Below are 24,410 nucleotides of genomic sequence, written 5' to 3'. Positions count from 1 at the left end.
GGCTTGTAATTCATCTAAATCAAATTTATAATCCATTATGCATTTATCTAAATCAAATTTATAAGCCATTGTGTTCAACCTAGTAAGGCTTAAGGAGTTTTCAAAAGCTGAAAGAAAGTGTGGGGTTATGGTTTCTTAAGAACCAATGTTTTCTGCAATAGAGAAGCATTTCTGGTTGAGTGGTTTCAAGTATGTTGTTATAATAACATTTTAATTTTTTTTTTTTTACTGGCTTATTTTGAAGCTGAGCATGAATGTTGAACACATTGATGTTGAATGACCTTGAATGTTAGACATTCAAGCTAAGAATTTTCATACCGTGTGATTTCTTTCTCATGCCTCATCACTGAATCTGTGTACTTGCAAATGAGAAGAAAACCTGTGTCTCTTCTGCTTTCAGAAGCATCTTTCAGTCATTATTGAAAAGTTTTTTCAGCTGTCTTAGACATGTAGGCATGTGATTTCAGTTCAGGAAAAGGCAATTAGGTCATCTTCCTAGAACTGATGAAAAAAGAAGTGAAATCTATCATATTTTCTCTTACTTTACACTTTCAGCAGTAAAAAATTTTGTTAGATGCAGTTTAGGCAAGAACTTTTAAAAGGTTGAGAGGGAGTGGGCTAGCCCAATGAGAGTCTTAGGTGGAAATTGAAAGCTGAAGAGATTTTCAAAGTGATATTGATCATAACAACATGTATAAGGCTGAGAATTCATGATTTTGAATTGACATAAGCCTTCACAGCTGAGAGAAGAAAGTTTCCCTCACTGCTGGCACTACCTGCTAGCTATCCTGGGATAGAAGAAGTGTTTATACTGCAGTTCAGTGGAGTAAAAGCCCTTTGATGAAGCTGCTATTTTTTTTTTTCTTTTTTAATTGCTGGCTTAATTTTCTGTTCCTTGGTAGGAGGTATGTGGAAGCAGTAAAGTGGTTGGAAACCACTTTGGTTGGATGTGGCATTCTATGAGGATGTGAGTTTACATCACCTTGATGGGTTTATTAAACAAGATAAAGAACTGAAAGCTGAATTTCAGTGGGAAAGTGTGAGTCTAGTCTTGGAGGCAAAAACACTGGCATGAGAATCATTAGTGACAGATTGGTGACAACCACTTTTAAGGTTATAAACACTTACTGGGCTTTTCTTTTGGTGCCACCCCTCTGTACTGTATGCAAAGGTAAGGCAGTCCTGTTCTGTGATGGAGATTTCAAGGCAGTTTCCCCAAAAAGTTGGAAAGGAAAAGTTTTCACTTCTGATAACAACCATTATTTTTACAAGGAGCTTCAGAAAAAGCAACAAGACATTGTTCTCTGGTGACTGCCATTTCGGTTTGGGCGCTACCAGAGCAGTCCTCTTTCCACTTTTACTTTCCCACTTTCACCTCCTGCAGAAGGAAAAGCAGCAGTGACAACATGGATCTGTACATAATTATGTTCATTCTGTGGTGCACCTGCACCAAGTTTTCTTGTGCTAGGAGATTTGCTGGTCTTGGTTGATATCTTACATTATTTAGTTGAGCACACACAGATAAAATCAATATAAGTCACATCAGTGACATTGGCAGAAATCCTCATCAGTGACATTGGCAGAAATCCTCATCAGTGATGTTTTTGAGATGTGTATTCTGTATGACTGAGTTTGTGCAAAGAGTAAGAAGTTGTAGTTAAGGTTCATCTCCCAAATAGACGGGGATGGGTATTGAATAGAGAAGTTAGGGACAGAAATATTTTTTTTAAATTCCATGTTGAGCTTGCGTCTTATGCAGTGCTTTAGGTGACAGAAGAAAAAAGCTGATGTGACCAATTGGAAACTGACCTCCTCTGCTCTAGATAGCTTAGTGCAAAAGAGCACCAGTGCAGTTCAGGAGAGGATATATCAGCTCTCTAGTCCAGTATTATCACTGAGGAATAAATGGGGGGGTGGTCATAGTGGCTTTGATTTGATGGCTTTCTCAATGTATCAGTCCTGTTGATCAAACATGTCCCAAGCATTATTTTCTCTGTCAATAAAGCACATTATTCCATCACATTGTATGCCAGTGTATATCACACTCACAGTTTTCTTTCTGTAACTTTGCTTGATGTAGGAAGTTGCAAGACATTCTGTTTTTCAAAACCTCTCTTTTTCTGTCTGATACCGTTCAAAGAAGTCAGGATGCACATGATAGTAGGTTGGTTAATACCAACAAAGTCACTCTGCTGCTCTTGGTTGTTTGTGTTCCTCACCAGCAGTCACTGAGCTCAGCAAGCTGTGCTCTGACTGTGCCAGGAATCATTACAACTTCACTACTCACTGTCGTAGTGATTGACCTATGTCAGCAGCGTAGAGATGAAGCTGGGTCTGACCCCTTACCAGGCTCCTGGTTTTCTGAAATGTCTCATAAAATGTTTGTGACATAAAAGGATTGCACAACCCTTTGTACTAGGTATCGCTTCTTTACATTTTCAAATGAACTAAACCTTCAGGAGGCCTTTACTTGGACTCAGTAACAAAATCTTGGTTACTGCTAGCCGTGACTTGCCTTTCACATGCTCATAGCACAATTACTAACAGAGTGTAAAAAAATCTGGGTCTTCCTTATTTACATTTACAAAACATGCTTCTGGTCAGAACAAATGATGATTTTTTTAATGTGTTTTCCTGTCAATGGTGAATTTTAAAATGTCATTAACATCACTGAGGACCAGCCAAACCAGAAAGGACAGATCCGCAGTTTTGTGAGCAAATTTTCAAGACATAAGTAGTACTGATGCTAACCTTTGAAAATTTTCTTTGTTGTCTTAGTGCCTCAAAGTGTATACTCAGGGTGGACATTTGAAATCTTTTCTTGCTGCCTTTTTCTTAATTTCTTGAAAAAGGTCATCAAATCCTGTAGGGATTTTTTTTTTCCATCTATTAAGATGTATATGCACCTAACCTAATAAGATCTGAATAAGAAGTTATGCTTCTCAAAAATGGAATGTGAGTTGCCATACTGATGGCAACTTTTGAAAGTAGCAGCTTCTGGGGTATAAAGTTTGTACAAGAGTAAAAGTAATAATCAGTTCCCTAATGGAGCCATGACAGCGGACAGAGGGATGACAAGCCATATGTCTGCATTCTCTCAAGGGAAATAAATTGAGCCTGCATTGCTTTGTTCAAACTGAATGAAGTAAAAAAATTCATAGGTTCTCCATTTTCCCTCTGCTGCCATTCATGACCTGCAACAATGAAAACAGCTATGAGTCCAGGTGGTAGCTGAAAACAGTTTTGTTTCTGCACCTGCCTGTGCATGCTTCCTGAATTTAATCTTTCAGGAACTTTATTTCTTAAAAAAAATAGTAGAATGTGAACATGACTATATATTTTTTTCCAGGGATTTCAAGGGAGGCAAGATTTTCTTGTTGCATCTTGGTGTTTTAATTCATGGTCTCCATTTCATTATTCATTCAAAAGGAGCGGTTAAAATGCTCATGGAAAAAACTGTCACCACTCTTCTGTAGCTGTCATCTGATGGGAAGAGCAGCCTATTGTGTCTTATGCCGCAGACAGACATTTTTCCACCAAAGTATGATGAAACAGCCTTATCCTCATTACAGCTAATGTCCATCTGAGGCTTTCTACACTAAGACTAGACTTCTAGCTTTCCTGATATAACTTTCATCTTTTGGGTGGGTGATGAGTCATGGGCCTGCAGTTATGCTTTACCAGCTCCAAATGTTGAAAGGAATGAACATGTTTTCTTTGGGCAGACCCTAACTGGCTTTTTCTTGGCAAATACAATCCAGCCATATTTGATGATTACTTTTACTAAGTCTAAACATAATTATGTTGTAACCTGCACTTTGGCTTGGGAGACAGGGATCACTGTTTATGTACCCTGTGATTAAATGGCATTTACCACAGATATCCTATTGCTGCTTGTAACTTACCACATGATTAAATGACCAACGTTTATCATCAGAATGAAGTGTGCATTGTATCCTGTGTCTTCCATAATGTTGAACAACATTGTAACTCAAGTCCTCCACTTTTTAGAAATTAATTTTTGGTCTTATTTAGTCTAAAGACATTTTCTGTTTAGTTCTTATGCCTCTTTCTCCAATAATCATATTTTAGCTCATCATGTGATGGCCAAAATAGTTACACAAAACATTTTCAATCTCAATCATTTAAAATTTCTTTCAGATCATGTATCAATGCATGCTGAATTTATGAAAGATAACCCTTCCAGTCTTTGGAGATGTCGAAAAGACATGAAACATGTGTTTTCACATGTATTTATACTGAGGCACAGAAACATATACCCAGTTTGATGTCCTACTAGTATAGGCTGCCCAGTGCTATAGGGCACCCACCTGGCAGGGCTGATGTTGTGGTACAATAAAGTGCTCAGGCAATCCATCACAGCATGTACAGCATTCCCCTGATGAATGCACTTCGACCTGTTAGAATCAGCCATGAGGCTAGGCAGAGCTATATTTAACAAAAGGCTTTTCAGAGATTGCACACATATCAGCTTCCTCCTGATGGCTTTTTAGGCCTACGAGAAGCTGAACTATGGACAGCAGAGCTACATGTCACCCACAGCCTAGCCATGGCCTATTTCCTCACTGTGACTACATGGAAAAGATGGATTATCACAGGTTTGAGATCTTCAGATGGAAGGGCCAGTTCCCTTGTGCCCCTAAGCCTCTGCATGCACAGCTCCAAAACAGGCTCACCATTGCTTTTTCTTAAAGGGGCACCCACATTTTAAAAACTTCTTGAAATGGTCTGAAAGGTTTTTCCTTACTTTTTTTATGTCCATAAGTGAAATCATTCTACTCATCCCTTTAGACTGCTTATTCAGACAAAACCCCCACTATTTTAAAATAAAATCATAACAATATATTTTTACTTCAGTCTTTCTGTTCAAAGTTGAAGCTAGTATACTTCCCATGACATGTAATCATTTAGTTCAAAGTAGTATTGAATTTTTTTTTTTTTTTTTTTTTTTTTTTTTTTTTTTTTTTTTTTTTTTTTTTTTGTAATTTATTCTTTTTGGTCAGATAAAACCAATAAAACCTTGGACTTGAAACTGTGATACAGCACAGGTTCTGTTCTAATGGGAAGATAAGGGAAGGCTTTTTCTTTAATTTAAAGAATTAATTTGAAATGAGAGTGTAATTACCCAGTTTGACAGTGCAGATTTTCCTGGCATCATTATGGGACTTTTGTTAAGTTATTTGCTTAGAGAGAAAGCTGCATCTTTTTGAATCTGGGTGAATATCTTCCTATATTGACTGCATTGAGAAAGACATTTTGGCCTTCCCATTCCCATCATGTATTACAAAGTTGTGTATGATGATGAAGGTAAAAACCATGAAGACCTTTACTACTGAAATTTTATAAAAACTGAAAGATCATAAAGGAACAAACATTTTATACAGGCAATATTTCTCTTTATGGAAGGGAAGTTGGTCTATTTACCTATCTGAAGAAGGTTTTTTGTGTGCTTTAAATTTAAAACAGGTCAGTGCAGTAATTTCATGTAATCTAATTTGCTTTAATGTAAACTAATGTAACAAAAAAGAGGAAACACAAGGGATTTGCTGATGATACCAAAGCTAATGTGGTCTAATTCTCAAATTCTAAACACCGAGGCTAATAAATTCTAGTTTTTCCCTACTTAGATTTTCAGCTTTTCTCTGTTTACTTCTGCTCATGTTCCTCTAAGCCAGATGTTTTCACAGATTAGCTCCACAACTGAAGAGCATAGCCCAAAATGATTGTGAGGTAACAAGTGGACAAAGGAGGCAAAGAATGGACAAGACCAAAATTGTCTCAGCTTCAAGATACCGTGTGTCTACTACAAATCTGGTTGAATATTGTTGTCATTGCTTTCTGTCTGTTCCTCACAAAGCCTGCCACCTTCACTGCCTACAAAACATTTGTCCCCTCCACCCAGAGATAGAGCAGCAAACTGATCTTAATCAAAAAGGCTTGGTTTGGGGTTTATTTACTTTTGATGCAGGGTAGAGGTTCCTCATTCAAAATATTGTCTGCCCTTGATTTCACCAAGATGAGAACTAAATTGGTGGTGAAATGTGAGGAGTGGTGTATCCAGTCCTGAGCATCAGGCTGAAGTGACAGAAAGGGGCAGAGCTAGCTGCTTTTCCTTTACAGTGGCTGCATTATAGTCCACTCAGGAGGGATGCAGAGTTGAACAGGAGAACAGGATAATAGGCTTATATTGAGGTAACCTTTAATTGAGCAACACATATGAACAAGAACCTCTTTCAGAACACAAAAACATATCTTACCTCCCCTGAAGCCCAAGTTGCACATGGACATTTACCAGCTTCTATCTCACTGTTCTGAGCTGTACATTCACTGCTGAATAGTTCTGCTCGAGGCAAACCCACGCTGCCTCATCTCTCTGAACTCTGTGTCCAACACAAAAAATGTAGTGGAAGAACACGGCATCGGACAGCACATAGTTGTGGCAGGATGTTGACAGTAGAGCACTCAGCTAAATTCCCTTCTGAAAAATTCCCAATAGAATAAAAAACATGTTCATTTTATGATATTTGTGTTATTTTTTATGTATATGTGTGAAATGTAATTTAGTGGTGTCTGACACTTCTCTAATGTTGTGTGTTATTCTGCAGTCTTCCCTGATATGCTGTGTTTAACATGAGTATGAATATTATATACATAGGATTAGCTTAAGTAGTTCATAGAAGATAGAAGCAATGCAGTAGTATTATACAATGGGTATGGAATTACTTCTACATAAACCCCCCAAAGTTATATTTCAAATAACTTTGTAGTAAAACTCAGACATTCACCAAACTGTCTTTCTGTTATGCATAAATTTTAAGCAGATTTTTTTAAAGTTTGAAAAAATTTATTTTTGTCTTCTGCAACTTTGTTGCTTCAAACTTCTATAGAATGAATGACAACCCAGCTTGATGGCATTCAGCATTTTTCTAAACTTTTTTATCCTTTTTCTTACTGAATTTTTTTAAACATTGGAGAATGATGATTTCATCATAACATGAAAGCCTTTTATTTTTTTTTTTAATTCCTGTGTATCATGGGATTCATGTTTCCTGTGATTTATCAGGTAAGAAATAACTTTGAAGGTTAGCTGGACCAAAGAGGAGAGCAAGAAGGAAAGCTTGTGATAGCTGTTTTTATTAGACTCTGTGGCAAAATAGGAGAAGAAGAGCAAAAGGAAAAAAAACCCATCTGTATTGATATCACAACAGTATTGATTCAAACATGAACCATGTCACATTAAATGTCTACAAACATTAAAAGATCATCCAAAAATCATCCAGTACCATCTAATATTTTTATTGGTGACAAGAGCTGTTCAGGCATGAAGATGTTTTACCCAACCAGTAAATAGCAGAAACAGAGTGCAAAGTACCAAAAATAGACTGCAAAATTAGATTTTCCTCTAACAGCTCTATTCAAGCCTCTTCCAAGGATTCAGCAGTGCCAAAGTTACTACAATGACACAGCTGCTAAAATATTCATCCCAAGTGAGATAATTCTCCCATCAACCTCTTTTCTGTGGTTCCAGTCTGTCTAGGAACTGCGCTGGTCTTTGTTTGGCTGAAGCTGAGAGGCACTTGGGAGCTGTCTCATGGTGGTGTCTCACCAAGTAGATAAAGCGTTTGATGCCTCTTTCCAAGAATTTTCTCTAAGGAAGTATGATCAGAGAGGAAGAGCTACAAGTCATTAGACTCCAAATAACATTGTGGTTTCTTTCTGCTGAAGTTGAGAGCATTGCAGTTTAAAGTCATTAAAAGTATGTGGACAGATACTTCAGTTGCAATTATATTTGCAAGTTCTTTGCATTCCATCACTGTCTGTACTTAAAAGTTCTCTTTCTCCCTTGTTCTACCTAGAGGTAGTCTAACAGACTCCTGATAAGGTTTGTCTTGTGGCATATCAGAAGAAAAACATCTTTTGCAAAATTTTCATGATACATTCTCCCCTAAATTCCTTCACTGAGCTCAATAGGATATTAATCAGAATGGATTGTATTCCACTGGATCACATACTTTTCACAAAGAGGGTGAATGGCAGGGAAACTACAGCAAACTGGAAAACTTACTGACATTTACACAATGTCATACATTACACGTTCCCAAATTTTCCAGATAATGCTTGCTTTAAGTATTAACAAAGCAGCAGGAAAAATAGTGGTGAAAAACTAATTTTCTGGCCTTTAAATATCTACATAAGATAACACAGAAGTACAGAGAAGAGTAGGAGAATTGTGGGTAGCTTTTCTTTTTACCCTCATGCACAGACTGACAAGAAAGCCTTGTAAGGTTATGCAATTAAGAAAAACAGTTATCCTCATGCCTTCTGGGGTTTGGCTTTCTGATAGCCCACTTTTCAGACCAGAAGAAGAAATAGGCTAGACATTCAATCTAGCCAAGCAAAAGCAAAGCAAAGAAATACATATAATCTCTCTAATTTATTTTTCCCAGAAGGCTAGGAAAAAATCATAAAATAGCATGAGAGATTGGTTCATTTTACACTGATCTTGAAAGCTTATTAAGGTATTTAACTTTCATGGATTGTCTGAGGGATCTGGAGTTGGTGTTATCCTTTTGTTTAATTACACTGTAATCTTCATGCAATTACAGTGATGATAACAGACTTCTACAGACATAACAATAAATTAGCCATCTGGGGATAAATGACATTACTTAAAGCTTACTTCACTGAAATATCAAAGAAAAATTAATATGGCTATATAGGACAAGGCCTGAAAGTAAATTGCATTATCTGTTTCTAGAATTCAGCAGTCCAATGTATTTTAGGGGTATAATAGCATAACATATTCTTGAATTTGCTTCATAAAGAAATAGTTGGTGGAGAAATATCAGAAAAAGCACAGGAAAAGCACATTTCAGCATAGTTGAAAAAGATACAGTACAAAGTTTTGTGGGCTATGCTTTATATGCCTCTGCAATACTTTTCAGCTTCACCAAATAAATACATGAGCAACACTACTCCTGATGTTTTATTTCCCCATATCTTACCACCTTTCCATTGGATGTAAATGTCTCCTGTGTAGTTTATTTCCAGAAACAAGAATAGATTCATCAGGTTTTTACTGTTACTTCTGGAGAAAAAGAAGAAAAGGAATGTAAGATAAAAATGTGTTATGTCAGAAACAGTGAGATGTAGAATAAGAAACATCCTGAAAATTAAATGCAAGTCAAAATTCTCAGCAGCGTTAATCAAAACAATTGCAAAAAAATCTGCTGGACTTCAACAAAAAAGAAAACTTACAACTCTGGATCAATCAATTATAAATGTTTGTGCTCTTTTTGATAGCAAAGACATGGCTGTTTGGGGGTATAATTTCACATCAGTTTATTTCACTGGCCAGCAGACAAGATGGGCTTTTTCCTCTCTCATTTTCTCTTTGCCAGAACACTTTTTGCTTTTTAGAAGACAAAAGATATAGTGTGAGTAACCTGACCTGGGCAAGAGCTAACAATTACTGAGGGTAAGACTGGTACATTAAGTGCTGTTTTAGCTGCAACCTTCACCTATCTTCTACTAGAAAATCACTAAAAAAAAAAAAAAAAAAAGTTTAAACTCTTAGAAAAAACAAGAAATTCCAATTCTTCAGGTGAAAAAATGTTATTTTTTTCATATTAGGTAAAATAGTTAATATACAAAATAAAATATGACGTATATAAAACAATCAAAATATGAATTTAAGTTTTAGGTTGTATTTGGGGTTGTGGTAATGTTTAGGTGGTAGGGTGACTGCCACTGTGGAAGGAAGTGAGGGGCCTGGCCCTTACCAGACACAGACAGATCCTCTGCAGGGGTCAGCTGAGCCCATGAGCCACTCTGGTGGCTCCTCTAGGGGAGCTTGTTTAAGAAAGGGTAAAAAATGCTGCACTTCAGTGTCAGAAGTGAGGCAAAAAGCATGAGAAAAATCACAGTGAACACCAAAGAGAGAAAGGAAGAGCAGGAGGTTGTCCAGGCACCAAGGCATCTGTAAAGGTGACCAGGCTGGAGCAGGTATTTCACTGCAGACCATGGAAGAGCCACAGTAAAGCACATATCCACGCTGCAGCCTGTGGAGCACCCCAGGCTGGAGAGGTGGAAGTGTCCTGGAGGAACCATGGACTGTGGAGTTCTCACCATGGAGCAGGTTTATCCTGAAGGATTGCAAACCATGGGAAACCATGGGTGTGTTAGGAAAAAATGAGAGGAAAAAGGACTGACACAGATGAAGTGTTATGACCTGACCACAAGTCACATTCCTCCCCAACGCCCTGCACTGCTCAGTGGGGAGGAGGAGGTAGAGTTAGGAATAAAGGAGTGAGACTAACTAAGCCTGGGAAAAAAGGAGGGATGGAGAGAAGTGTTTTAATCTTTCTCACTATGCAAACCTATTTTATCTGGCAGCGAATTAACTTAACTTTCCCCAAGTCAGTTCTTTCTTGCCCATGATAGCAATTGGCAAATTTTCTCTCCGTTTATGTCTGGACACGCACTTTTTTTCCTTTTATTTAGTCACCTTAACTGCTCTCTCACAGCCCTTCCTCAACAGGATGAGTGGACATGGGGCAGATGGCAAAAGTCAACCCACCACAGAGAGAGACAAGGGTTTATCTTACAATTTAGTTATCAGGCAGCTTAGAAGATGGTTATCAACCTAAATCATTCTTTTGCTGCTATTGTTGTCTGCAAATCCCATATCCTACTGTCTCTTTAGACATACTTCAAAGGACTCATTGCCTGTGCTGCCTTGAAACTGTATTTTTTTCATTCTGTTGGCAAAAACGTTGTCAAAAAACTTTCTAAGTGATACTGAGTTTCTGCACAGAACATAATATAAAAAAGGAAATCACAGAAATCTGATGTGCCGAGTGTTGTAACCTTGTACATTAAATTTCCTTTGTAAACTTGATATGTTAGCGTGCAACAGATAAGCATATTTTGGAATGGGTAAATTCAGGCATAAAATGCATTTTAAAATCAAGTCAGAGTCCTACATCAAGTGTGTAACTAAATGAATCAACCATGAGCATTGAGCATTGTCAGAAAATTAGGTCACAGATAACATAAGCCAATTTTTTGTGGAATTCCATTCCAGAATAAGTTAATTTTACATTTGCTGCTCTTTTTAAAGTCACAGTTGCAATGATAAAGTGTCCATGGTCGATGGTGGCTTCATCTTTTGAATCTCTGGGACGATTTGAAACGACTTTGTGTTCCTTTTCAAGTTGTTCCAATGCATGACTGGAGTTCTCATTAGAATGATCTTCATGCAAGGCCTGCCTGCTTCCCAGCTATCATCCACCTCCTGCTTTCCATTTTTGTCTATAGTGGAGCTGCATCCGGCAAACACTTTGAAATACGTTTTGTGGTTACTAATTACTTGGGCTGATTTACTTAGTTAAGTGTTCCAGCACAATTAAGTCCTTTCTTTTCCTATTGTATCTGCCTCATTATTAGTTATAAGGATGACATTTATACTGTGTATGGGATGAAAGCATGAAAGGGAAACTTTGTAAGTGTAGGATGACTGTACAAGTGATGAATAAGGACGGAACTGTTAAGGCTAATTATAACATATGAATATGGATTAAAAGATTTTGTTTGTATTGTCTTCAGAATATTTTTGAGGAATGGTTTCAAGGTTATAGACCTACCCATAACTGTGTTAAAATATGTGTACACATGTCCACAGGGATAATAAGCAGCACATAATATGAAATATACTTCTGTATAATAATACATAGCAAAATGTCTACATAAGCTTTAGGGATTATTTATCAAGGGAATGACATTTTAGAAGCAAAAAAAAAAAGCAGGAAATAGTGAAAATGCCTTTCAGGGACTATACTTTGACAAGGTAGTTTGCTATCCTAAAATAAGTAATAGAATAAAATCAGCCACACTTGTATATTCTGAAAACTCACATTTATAAATTACTTGTAAATATGTGTGGGCAGATTCTCTTTTTATACTGGCGTTTCTCTCTCCCTATCAATTACCAAAAGAGAAAAGTGGTATTTAGATAGTCAATTGGAGGAATATGCCCCCCCCCCATCTCTCTCTGCCCCCTAACAAAAAACAAAAAACAAAAAACAAAAAAAAACAAACAAACAAACAAAAAAAACAAACAAAAAAAAAAAAAAAAAGTTTTCATTTAATCCTAAGAATTTATTTAGTGCTGTATCTTTTGAATACATAAATATGTTTTCAATTAAGAAAAAACATCTCAGTTCCTAACTCACCCCTTTGTCAGATGCCAGATCCTTGCTACTGAATCTTTTGTTGTGTTTTCCCCACACTTGACTTTTTCTTAGGTCCCCTATCACCACCACATGAATTGACCTCACAGAACAAGATGTTAGCTACAAGCAGCCATGCAGGAGACTTACTCCAGAGAGCCATCTTATTTGTTTACCTGTTTGTTTATAGCATCTTATAAGTTCTAGACTTCTAGAACTAGTTCCATGAGCAGTTGTCAAGCATTTAACTATGTATTTCAGGAGAGTACAGGAGCAGAAGGATGCCTAAAGCACTCCAGAAACTTACTTTTTCATGCACTCAGAGATTTCCTATATCATATTGAACAAGTCTTTTAATGCACCCTGTCATCTCACATTGCTTAGGATGAAGATATTGTTAAGAAAGTGAGGCTGCGCACTAATAGTTTTTAATATTATACATTAGCAGCAGTTTGGATGAGGTTTGTATTTGGTTCTGGCATTTCACAATCGTGTTTTAGAGTTAGATTTATAGGCTCCTTCATCACATGTTTTATTGCCATGACACTAAATATAAGAGGAAAGGAACACTTGGGCCGGGCAGTGAAAGGTTTTGTAGAGGAAGAGAGAGACTCTCAATGTGATTGAAAATGGAAAAGGAAACATAAACCAGCATAATTAGTGTTGAAAATAATACTATAATTTTCCAGCAAAGGATAATATTTCTTTGATATGTCTTTCCAATAACATTTTTCATGTTAGAAATTTTTCAGCTTTAATATTATTCTTGTGGTTGAGATATTTGCTATTGGAATATAATTCACTGAATCAATAGAAGTAGAAAAAGCAAAAACATCATAAGACATCATTTGGTAAACACTGTAGGAGGAGAGGTAATATGCAAACATCAGTTTTGAAGATCTGCCTGTAGTTCAACTTAAAGGTAAGGGGTAACAAAAAGAATAGGTCAATGGGAGGTTTTAAGTCAAGCTTTCATCTGGGCCACTTAAAATAATTAGTTCCATTAGCCAGCTGAAGTGGAGCTGGCAAGCCTAAACAGCACAGGTTTATTTGCAGACCATTTATTGTTTAAAATAGAAGAAGGTTCTTGCCATTAAAATACACTGATTTTTGCATTGAAGAAAACTGCAGGATTACTGTATTCACAGTGGATGACTGGTCTTCTTTCAAAGGAAGGACTCCAATTCCAAACCCGTAAGAGGTTTCGGATGAGCACTTCAGATGAAAGAAGCCCACTATTGATCTGAGGAGTTCTGTAGAATCAGGGAAGAATAGGACTGACGAGTGAGACCTGACACAGAAGAGAATGAAGTAGAAATGTTACTTGTCTTATAAACCTGAAAAAGTCCTATCTGTTCCACTTTTCATCTGACTTTTTTTTTTTTTTTTAAGTTTATCACCTCTTCTCTGAAATAGTCCCTTACTCTGTGTCTCTAGAAATGTGAAAAAGGGCTAGACTAACTTTAAAAGTGGTCACAAATTGCATAACCAATACAAACTTCAGATTTTTGGGAAGTATGAAAGAAAGCACTATGGAATATGCCTGATGGTAAATGGCTTCTTTCCATAGTGCCACATACTTGCATTTTGCCCTTACTGGTGTTATTCTTCCTTGAGTTTTCACTGGTTTTGTTTCTGTAAAAAACCTTCTTGAACTATTTGTTCCATTATTCATTGTGGATCTTGGGTTTTTTGGCAGCCATCACAGATGATTTTACAAAATTTTAGCTCTTATTTAATTCACTATAAAATTTGTGGTGGAATTAATTTCTCTCAGATGACCCTTTAATGCTCTGGCAATGCCTAATTCAACCTGCCATTCTACTAAATCTTTTCAGAATTTACTGAAATTATCTCAATTTTTTTTATTGTAGGTTTCATATATACTGGAGAAGTTGTGCATCGAATGCTAACAGCTACTCAATATATTGCACCCTTAATGGCAAATTTTGACCCCAGTGTGTCAAGAAATTCAACAGTCAGATACTTTGATAATGGTATGTAGCAGTCCTCAGTAAATAAATGTGTCTGTATCCCTTGGCTCTTCTTACTTTTCTAAGTAACTATTTTTGAAGGAAACATTGAGGGGGTTTAACTTGGTTTTGGTTTTTCGGTTTTTGTTTTTTATTTGGAGGCTGTATAGAACCTGGGACTTGACATCTATGAGCAATTATTAATTTAGAATACAGTATAGAACCATGAATGCCATTTCTTAATTGAGCAGAAATCATCTGGATGTTGAAGTACATAAGCTCAAACTAGCAATGCATTTTGTCAGTTTTAAAAGGGAAAATCTGTCTTATATAACAGTGTAAATTCCTTTTACTTCAAAGTATATATAGTGAATACCATCTGCCCACTACCTAAAATGAAAATAGCATTTGTGGAGTGCAATAGCAAGAATACACAGAAGCAGGGCAGGGATAAGGTTAATAAACCTGTCAATGACTAAGTGTTCATGGAGTCCCGGAATTGGAATCCAATACACTCATCTACACCATGAGTTCTCAACAGTTCCTTGTAAAAAAGATTGAAAGAGGAAAAGGTAAGCTGCAGTGTTGTACTTGAAACTCTGTGAGAAGTTTCAAAGCCCCTGAATGTGTGGATATTTTTCTCTTGAAGTCAGTTGTAATCAATATTTTAGAAACACAGCCTAAGTGGTTAAAAGGCTTTACCTTTACCGTGGTTAAGGTGCTTTACCTCAGGCCTTTAGTGATCAACTGCAGTGGCAATTAAAACTTAGAAGGTTTAGTATCGCGACTTAATTTCATGAGATCCATGACTTCTAAATTGTCCTTGGATACACCAGTGCTATTTTATGTATGTTTATTACAGTGAATTTAAGCAGAAATTGCCAGCAAGTTCAAAAATATTTCATATTTTAATAGTATTTTATATTCATTAGTTCAGTTATCAAAATGTATTCTACATCTTTTACATCTAGTCATAAACTTTCTTTACAATCTAATCATTGCAATATTTGTTTGTTAAAAATCCAGTAAGACACTTACATGAGAAAATCCTACTACTTCCATGAAGAATTTTGAAACAGAAGAAAATAAAATTTTCACGTAAATTATTTAACATTATGGCCAGAGATTTGACATCTTTAATTAAAGAATCTGAGGATTCTGGAGAAGATATTGCTAATTCTCATTATAGTCCTGAGTTGCAGTCTTCACACCAGGTGTAGCAGGCTGTATCACATGGCTTTCATTGCAAGGTTAAACAGTTCTTTGAGATTTTAGATTCCTCTTCATGTGTAATGTATCAGCTTTTGAGCTCCATGGGCTTTAGGACAAAGAATTTTCTATCTTAACACAAGTAAAAAGGAGCTGAGTAGATTGTATCTTCAGCACCTTATTTCTTACTCATCTATGCTTTGTCCCCATGAGTAAGTGCTCTGCCATAAAGCAGCATCTGTAGTGGGAAAGCACAGAGTGTGGGGATCCATCAAAGTCTCACTGATGGAGCTAACTGCAAGGTACACACAAATCTACATAAAAGCCTCTGGAATGAGATGACAGTTCGGGTGGCAGCTGATTTCCATTTTAGCTTGGAGTTCTGAGGTGCACACAGATCTGAAGTACTCAGTGACTGATAAAAAGTTCTGGCTAATTTTGCTTTAATATCTTTAGAAGTTAATTTACATTTAGAATAAAATTTAATCAATCCAATAAATATTCAGAAAGTAGTTAATGAATGTGGTCACAAAGGAAAAAATGCACTGTGTGTACAATTAATGAGTATATACTATATAGAAAGACAGAAGGGACAATTGTGTGTTGGACTTGGTGCAGTGTGGACCCAAAATTTGCATGTTCATAGTTCCATGACAACCCCTGTCAAGATGTGTTCATGGGAGTTGCAGCACAGATCTGTAACAAAAGATTTTTCAAGGGTATATCAAAAATACATTGAGCTGAATATGTACTGACCCATCATGAACATTCTAGGAAGAAAGGAAATTAGTCTGAATCAAAGCATTCAACTCCCATTACTGCCAAAAAGAGAAGTTTTTGAGGAAAGCATGTAAAGATGAAAATGTTTTCAGTAAACCCAGCTTTGATGATAAGTGTCTTAACATCTGTAAAGCATGTTCACAGGGTATGCAAGTTGCTTGAGGAATATTTTTAGTGTGGTAAGTGCATCTTCAGCCAGTGAACTCCTGTGAATATTAACAATGCTCTTGCAACTAAATCTCTGCATACCAGACTCAATATTTACCCCATCTATGAATTCTTAGTGAGTTTGATTTAATCTACATTTATTTATTGCCAACACCTAACATTTGTCAATTTGCAGAACCTCAGCAAGGGCTTGCACCATGCAGGAAAAAAAAAAAAAAAAGTTGTTTAATTAATGCATAGTAAATGGAAGAATCTGAATTCTTGAAATAATAACTTTACTAAGCAGGGAATGCTATTAGCACTTCATATTTCCAAGTCATCAGAATTTATGTACGGAGTGTACAGAATGCTGCTGCAGGGCAGTGGTGATGGCAGCACACCTGGATTACTGGATCTTACTTGTAGTGGGTGTTGATTTCTTGTGCAATTTCAAGCAAGTTACTTGACCACTCTTGCTTTAGCAGTAGTTGAGGTGCTTGTGTGGCACTATAGTGTCTGCATTTAAGAGGATTTCAGTTTCAGCTTGTGTTTGTAATATCTTTGGCATATCAAGGCATGGAGCTGAAAGTTGCTAAAAAGAGACAAATCACTGTTCTCATTTCAATTAACTGCAGTCAAGTACTTTTCCTATAGTCAGATAATATATTTCTCACATTTTTTTCTTCCTTTTGCCTCTCTACCCCCACTCTGGGGTTCACAGGCACAGCACTAGTTGTCCAGTGGGACCATGTACATCTTCAGGATAATTACAACCTGGGGAGTTTCACTTTTCAGGCCACCCTTCTCAATGATGGGCGTATCATTTTCGGCTACAAAGAAGTAAGTTGAGTCTGAGAATTGTCATTTAAGTGGACAAATTTCTTTTTACATGTCAGGAATTTCCCTACATTTTTTGGCGGGAGGGAAGATATTTGAAAGATCAGTTATATAAGATCATTGCATTATAATGCTTATAAGATCACTATTTTGATGAAAATTATTTGTTATTGTTGAAGCGATGTTCTTATAATTGACTTTAAAAACATCAACATGATACAAATGTACTAATCCTGGATTTCAGCTGGGCTTTTTAGGATGTTTATGAGTGTTAACTAAATCCTTGTGTTTTTAGTAAATTTCCCATGGGTTTTGAAAGATAGGATCTATTTTTTTCCATTAGTTTACCCAATTTTGGCCCATTTCAAAATGCTCTAGGATCAATGCTTATTGTTAAAATGTCACCTTTTCCTGCAGCTGTAATTTTTTGGCATCTTGCATTTCAAAGTTCACATATTTGAAACAAGAAATAGCTGATTTGTATTGTTAGCTCTGAGGTTTTCTGTCTGTTTGGGGACAAAATTGGTTAGATTGAGATCATTTACTTTGCTTTCATAGCAGCAATATTGTCTTAAACGGGCTCTTGTGCATTCTCCAAGTGTTTCAGAATTCCAGTTGTTGCTTTGAGTGAAATTTGTTTTTCCTAGTGATGCTAGACCTCTGGAAGCTATAGCCTAGTTGGATTTCAGTGCTTTTGCCATGAAAGGCTGGAGCAGGTGATCCTTGAGGTCCCCTTTCAGTCTGGTATTCTATGATTCTCTGATTCATGCAAATAAGAATCAGGAAGTAGACAAGCTTCAATCTCTAGGGACAAAATAATTTCTTCTTTTTTGTTTGTATTTTGGTTTTACTTGCTTTGGGGTTTTTGTTCTGTTTTGTTTGGGATTTTATTTTAATCTGTTTTGCGTGCAAACTGTGACTTTCTTTTCAAAATGCAACTCTCAGTTATCCTCCTTATGGTAAGAAACTCTAATCAGTGATACAACCAATTGTCCAGACTTGGAGAAATTTCTTTTCTCTTCTCTTCTCTCTCTGCTATAAATCCCTTGTGAGCCTTCAGGCTCATTTTTCGTGCCTGTGTTGTAGCTATGCACCTTTAATGAAGCAGAAATAATAACACTCCTCTGTTGTTCTAGAAAGCTAGACAGGATCTGGGTTTTTCTACTAGCAGCAGTCATACCTCCACTTGATACATGTGTCTTTGCAGCTTGGAAAAGGATTGCTGCAAGATGTTCTAACTGGATCAGTATTGTAGAAACAAGAAACTTCTGGTATGCCCATGTACATGTTTTCCTTTTCTTATAAAAGACATATTGATGCAAGGTCTGCTCATTTTTTTTTCTGAATGTTGGGTGCAAGTTACAGTCTTCATCTAGAGAAAATACAGTTTATTTGCATCTTGAATCCAACTTCATGTAAGCTTTACTCTGATTAGAACAATGGAGCTCCATTGTACTTGATCAAAGGAGTGTGCACTAAAAGCTTTCTTATCTCCTGTTGTTGAAAACTTTTTAAAGAAAAACAAAAACTTCTAAAGCCTACAGAAAATTTCCTGCCTTCAAGACCTAGAGAGGTGGGGACAGATGCTAATTTTAATAAATTTTTAATAAATTTGTCAAGAACTATACATGCATTCTGACATTAAAATGGTGACATTTTCAGGAGACTTCTATTCCTGGTTATGAGATGCACTGCACTCCCTGTGACTGTCCAGCCCTGTGCAAAATGGATCTAATATGGGTGATACAAATTTCTGCTCTAAATTTAATGTATCTTGTGTACATTTTGCACAAAAGAAAATGATGATCAGAGTGTCAGGTAGTAGAAAATATTATTCATTTAGGAAAACAGGAGTAAATGGGCCACTCCTTTACCACAAGTAGTTCCTAGAAATGCAGGGAAGTATGACATCTAATCCATGGATAAACAATTTCCGAGCTACAATGCACAGGCTTCTTCCTCTCATTACACTACTGGAAGCTTCCTCCAAAACCACATTGCTTTTGTGGGTAGGAGTTATTAATGTTCTTTTTTATCAATCTTGAGAGAGAAAACTGAAATTTGCAAATGGAATAATGTGCTTTTCGCTACTGCTGAATCTTTGAACTCATCCCCTCTATGAGTTATTCCTGTCCTGAATGGAATTACCAGACATTTCTTTAAAGCTATTGCACATAACTAAGGAAAGAGATTTTTCTTACAGTGGTAATAGTAATGTATTAATGATCTGTAAGTTTTTTGACAAAAGATTTTTCTAAATATTTTAGGAAGTCACAACTAGTATATACCATCGGAATTACTTGGAAATGGGTGTTGAGGCTGAGATTACCTGACAATTACACTCTTTATTCGGATCCTTTACTCCATTGCCACAACTTCAGCTTTTCTCCTAAATGAGGAAAATTAAATAAAATTGCCAATAACCGATCAGACACAAGTTGTGTGAAAATACATGTCGCTCATCATTTTAAACTTGTTCCATGTGCTTACAAGCCTGTCTAGGAATTTATTTACTTTCCATTGCTTTCTGAGGAAGTTCTTCTGTCTGGAACCATTTCTCTTGCTGCTGAGTCATGTTGTCAGGTGCCCCATTAACTCCAGTAAGATTACATCACATGCCTAAAAGTTGCACAAGATTTCTACTGTCTTTTTGGTGCCATTTTATTTTAGCAGCACAGTTCATCAAAAATGACAAAAAATGTGTGGCAAATCCGAGAGGTCTTCATGGCATTGTCATTGAAAGTCTCCAAGCTGAAGCACCAAGTAAGAAATGCAGCAAGCAGATTGCCAGTAGCTACATCAAGCATCCCACAGGGGCTCTGTATTAGTGACACCAGGGGTTTATCTAGAAGAGTCTACCTTTAAAATAACTGTCATTATACATTTAAAGTAGATGCAACTAGCGCCTTTTATGTCTAATGCACTTTAGGTGAATTTTACCTTTCATTGCTTATTTATTCAAACAGTTTGAGAGTCCCTTTTTCAATTCTTCCTGCTCCCAAATTAGGTTTGCTATCTCATAAACCTTGTGTTGACCACCATGACAGGATCCTGGTGGAGGTTTCCTGAATAATAAAGGAGTTTCTCTGCCTAATCTTCTGCATTCTGATGTTTTCCCCAGCAGAAGACAACCTGAAATTTACAATTTTTATCCAAAATTTAAAAAAAAAATTGGAAAAGGAGCAGAACATCAGAAAAGACAAATATGGAGACATCAGTATATCTTTCAGAAGGCTTAATTGTTAGGACAAGGAGCTGTATGGTCAAGTTTTCAAAATGTTAAAACAATTTGAAATATAACAAGGTCCTATAACAAGTAAAATATTTATTTCTTTAGCAATTTACTTCATTTAAAGTGGATACAGCTTTCATTTCAAATAATCACATTGCTTCCACCAACTCTTAGTATTCTGGCAGATCATTGATATGTAAGGAAACACCAGTTGGCATGATAATTTTGCTGGTATACCTCTACTACACATGAAATACATTACAATGCAAACTAGCCAGCAGAACCTAGGAATAAAGAAGGATTTTGGCAAATGCATACTTTTTATGTATTAGTAGTGAAAACTCATTTCTTATGTTCTGAATTTCACTGAAGTCCAATTCTCAAAGGTTTCACTTCTTACTATACAAAATAACTATTCTATATAGTCTTTTCCCATTAATGCTTAGAGCTAATGTTCCTTAGTGTAATACTTGGTTTCTTTTTTTGTCCGTGATTAATACAGAACAAATTAGGCAAAGGTTCCATAGGCCTTGTTAATTGTTTAGGATATTTTTCTTAATATCATTGGAGAAGACTTTCTTTGTTCATTTGAATATTAATGACTCTCTATTTATGTAGTCATCCAGAAACCATTATTAAAGTTAAAATATTTGCTAAAAATTGCCCAATATGTGAGTTAGGAAAATAATTCTAAAAATATTTACAGTAGAATAAATTTTTATTCTAAAAAGGAGACAGATTTGAATGAAAATTATTAAGCGCTAGCACTTAACTAAAATTGATGACCCTGAAAAAAATATGAAAAAAATTCTGTTTTCAGTTAGAAGAATTCAAACCTTGATATTGTTTCCTGAAAACTAAAAGAGTTTAAAAATAAACAACAACAACAATAAAAAAAAAACCTCCATAGAAACAAACAACTAAACAAAATTCCGTAATATGAATTTATTCCTCCTGCATTATACATGCTTGGCATTTATTTACTTTTTTTATTGTTACCAAAAATATGGGTATGGAAATGATCTTGGATTTTTGAGGTGGTCAGTTTACACAAATTAAAACTCATGATTTTCATGTGGTTTAGCCTGTGGACTAATTAATTACTACCTAGGAAACTGGTAATGAAAACCTTATATAAGCAGTCATATTGTGTTCCTAATTATTATTGGGCAACATACTCTGGCTCTTATCTTTGACTCAGTTTTGAAGTGGGGCAGTAATTGCATCCTGCTTACCACCTCCTTCAGAATAAGGTTAGAGGCCATGATTTTATCCTTCTTTGAAGAATAAGATTCTGACATGACCTCACGGTTGAAAAGAATAAAATTTGTGAAGTCTGATGAAAAATACTGTCTACATTACAGATCCCAATGATACATAGGGTTCAGCATAAATTCTAAATACTCTTATCCTTATTGTTGAAGTATATAATCCAAAATACAGACATTAATGGCCTCAGTGCTAGTGTGGGAAGTCTATTCATAAACTGGTGACTTGTACAACACAAAAGATCACATTCTCTGTGGTAGAGCTAATAGATGGTTTAGAATTATTCTAGCTAAAAGCCGTTCTATGAAGGTAATGCAATAAAATCCTTGTCAACCATTAGCAATCACTTGCATGTTCCTAGCTCTCTGCTCAACTATTTAACATGTCAGACTGTTATGACACATCTTGCCATTCTGGTGAGATATCCAGAACAGCAGCTCTCTGCTTTCTATCTGTGTTTTGCTGTAATTTTCCATAAATTATTTTAATATTTACTACAAGCTTTCTGTCAAAAGGGAATGTTTCCTAATTAGATAGCATATGATTAAAGCTTTTTTTATCTTGACATCTCATGCAAGAGATTTCAGCTGTAATATGGCACTCAGTACACACAATACCAATTTTATTTTCCACACCTTAAAAATTAGTACATGTTTTTGTAAATACAGGTATAATGACATTATAGTTTTTCAGGAGAATAAGAGTGTTCCTGGATGCTGGATTGCCTTCCACTTTGACTCCATCTCTGACTGATTGTTTCACACAAGCTGCCCTTCAGTTTGAAGAGCTGACTATAATAATATAATATTTTTTTGATCTTACAGAAGCTCTTATTTCTAAGCCCTGTATCTAAAACATGTGTCCAAATTTTTGGCTGCTGCTTCTATTAGACTGGACCCTACTACTTTCTTATTTGTTTTAGAAAAGATTCTGAAAGTTCCTTGCTCTCAGTAGAATGCCCAGCACTGCAGAATTTACACCTGCAGGGATTCTGGCAAAATCTATTATTACTTCTGCTTCAAGTGTTTCTAATTCCTCTTGAAGTTTTTATATATATTTTCTGTTCAACTTGGCTACTGCAGCCTGTTTTAGTACCACATATCACTGAGTCTTAATAATTTTATTAACTTTCAAAGTCTGAACCAGGTTGTAATGAAAATAAATTTATTAAAAATAAATTAATAAAATAAACCAAACCCCTCACTTGCGGCATTAGGACTGCAAGAACTCATCAATTCTTCCCAGAAACAAAACCAAACCAAACCAAACAAAAAATTTAGTTTGCTGTTTTCATCATTTTTGAGGGAAATATGCAAATTGTTCAGTAATTCAGAAATTCACAATAAGCATGGGAAAAGGCACTACACTAAAAGGAAAGAAAAGTCTCATTCGAGAAGACCAGAGTGCAACTTCTCCTGATTTGCATTCACACGATACAAATGAGTATAATCCTTTTCATTCAGCAGACACAATTTGTGCATTAAGATGACAATTTTGCCAGCATATTTTGTCAGACACCTACTCATGCCAATTCCAGATACACTTTGTGTCCTTTCTTCATCTGCTGTATTTTCTCTCTAACTTTGAAGAGCATGTCATTGCATCCTTCTCATCAGTGCTTTTCCTAACTTAACTTTCAATAGATTGTCTTGAGTATCCTCCTCAAAATCCTTTAAGACAACTTCTTTGATAGTTAATGTAAGCTTTTCTTTCCAGTATTCTGAGACTATGAATAATTCCCTTATTTTTTTTAAGCTTTCATGCTGCAGAAAATTTATAGACTTATTTCTGAACTTAGGGAGTCTTTTATTTTGAAGAATTTGAAAATATGGCTTTTGGCCTTTTTCTGTCATATTATCCAATAACTGCATCAGAGCTCAGCTGATAAAAGCCAAATTTAAGTTGATGTATTTCCAAGCCAGTTCTCTTTTTCCTGTCATTTTGACAACATGCCACAAGCCTTTTTTATACCAGACCAGATCATGTATGTGAGAACCCCCCAAAAAAACAGTCACTAAATTAAGGGAAAGGAATGGAAATTTATGACAATGTTTAATTCACCAGAACTTAGCAGTGTAATTGGGAGAAAGCAAAACAAAAATGTATTTTGGGAACAAGGAGAACTACTGATATTTAAACCAAATGCCAGAAATCGTGCCATTAATTGTCACATAGACAGAGCTGAATCCTTGGGCACTGGAGGAATAACCAGCTTTTTTACTTCAGCATTTTTCTATGTGAAAAATACTGGGCAACTATATAATTTTTGTATTTTTACACAAGTAAAGCCAGAGCAAGACATTGGGTTAGCTAAACTGATACCTTGTATCTCAGTTTCTTACACTCGATTCAGTTCTTTCTGTCTTCAGCCTAGAAATTTCTGGCTAACTGAAAGCCAGCTTTAAAAAATAAGATATTCAAACGTAAGATATCTGAAAGCAGAGACTGGCAGAAAGTCATAATTGCTCATAAAAAGCTAGGGGTTTTCTATTCCTAAGGTATCTACCTGAAGTTCTGGTTATATCTTTCTTTGCTAGAATAAAAGACTCTTTAGCCCCTGAGTAATTTCTGTCTCTTATAGTATTTACTTGTGGTAATCTAACCAACTTTTCAGTATCTCATCTAGAAGTCACTTGGATAGAATCATTTAACACTTTTGTTAATAGCATTTGAGAACTAGTGGAGTTTACAAAATATTTTTATGACTCTTTT

At 35.9% G+C, this 24,410-nt stretch overlaps 1 protein-coding gene across 1 annotated transcript in view; it reads left to right on the top strand.

Moving 5' to 3' along the window:
- PLXDC2 (plexin domain containing 2) overlaps positions 1–24,410 on the top strand; it is a 247,895-nt gene that overhangs the window by 161,507 nt on the left and 61,978 nt on the right. Inside the window, exons 5-6 of the mRNA XM_066316433.1 lie at positions 14,126–14,248; positions 17,082–17,200. Of these exons, the coding sequence (XP_066172530.1) occupies positions 14,126–14,248; positions 17,082–17,200 (242 nt within the window). The remainder of the gene's footprint in view (positions 1–14,125; positions 14,249–17,081; positions 17,201–24,410) is intronic.

The sequence above is a fragment of the Sylvia atricapilla genome, chromosome 1 (genome assembly GCF_009819655.1).
Source record: "Sylvia atricapilla isolate bSylAtr1 chromosome 1, bSylAtr1.pri, whole genome shotgun sequence".
Taxonomy (NCBI): domain Eukaryota; kingdom Metazoa; phylum Chordata; class Aves; order Passeriformes; family Sylviidae; genus Sylvia; species Sylvia atricapilla.
Note: the sequence above shows the minus strand (reverse complement) of the source record. Positions and strands in the feature narration are given on the sequence as shown.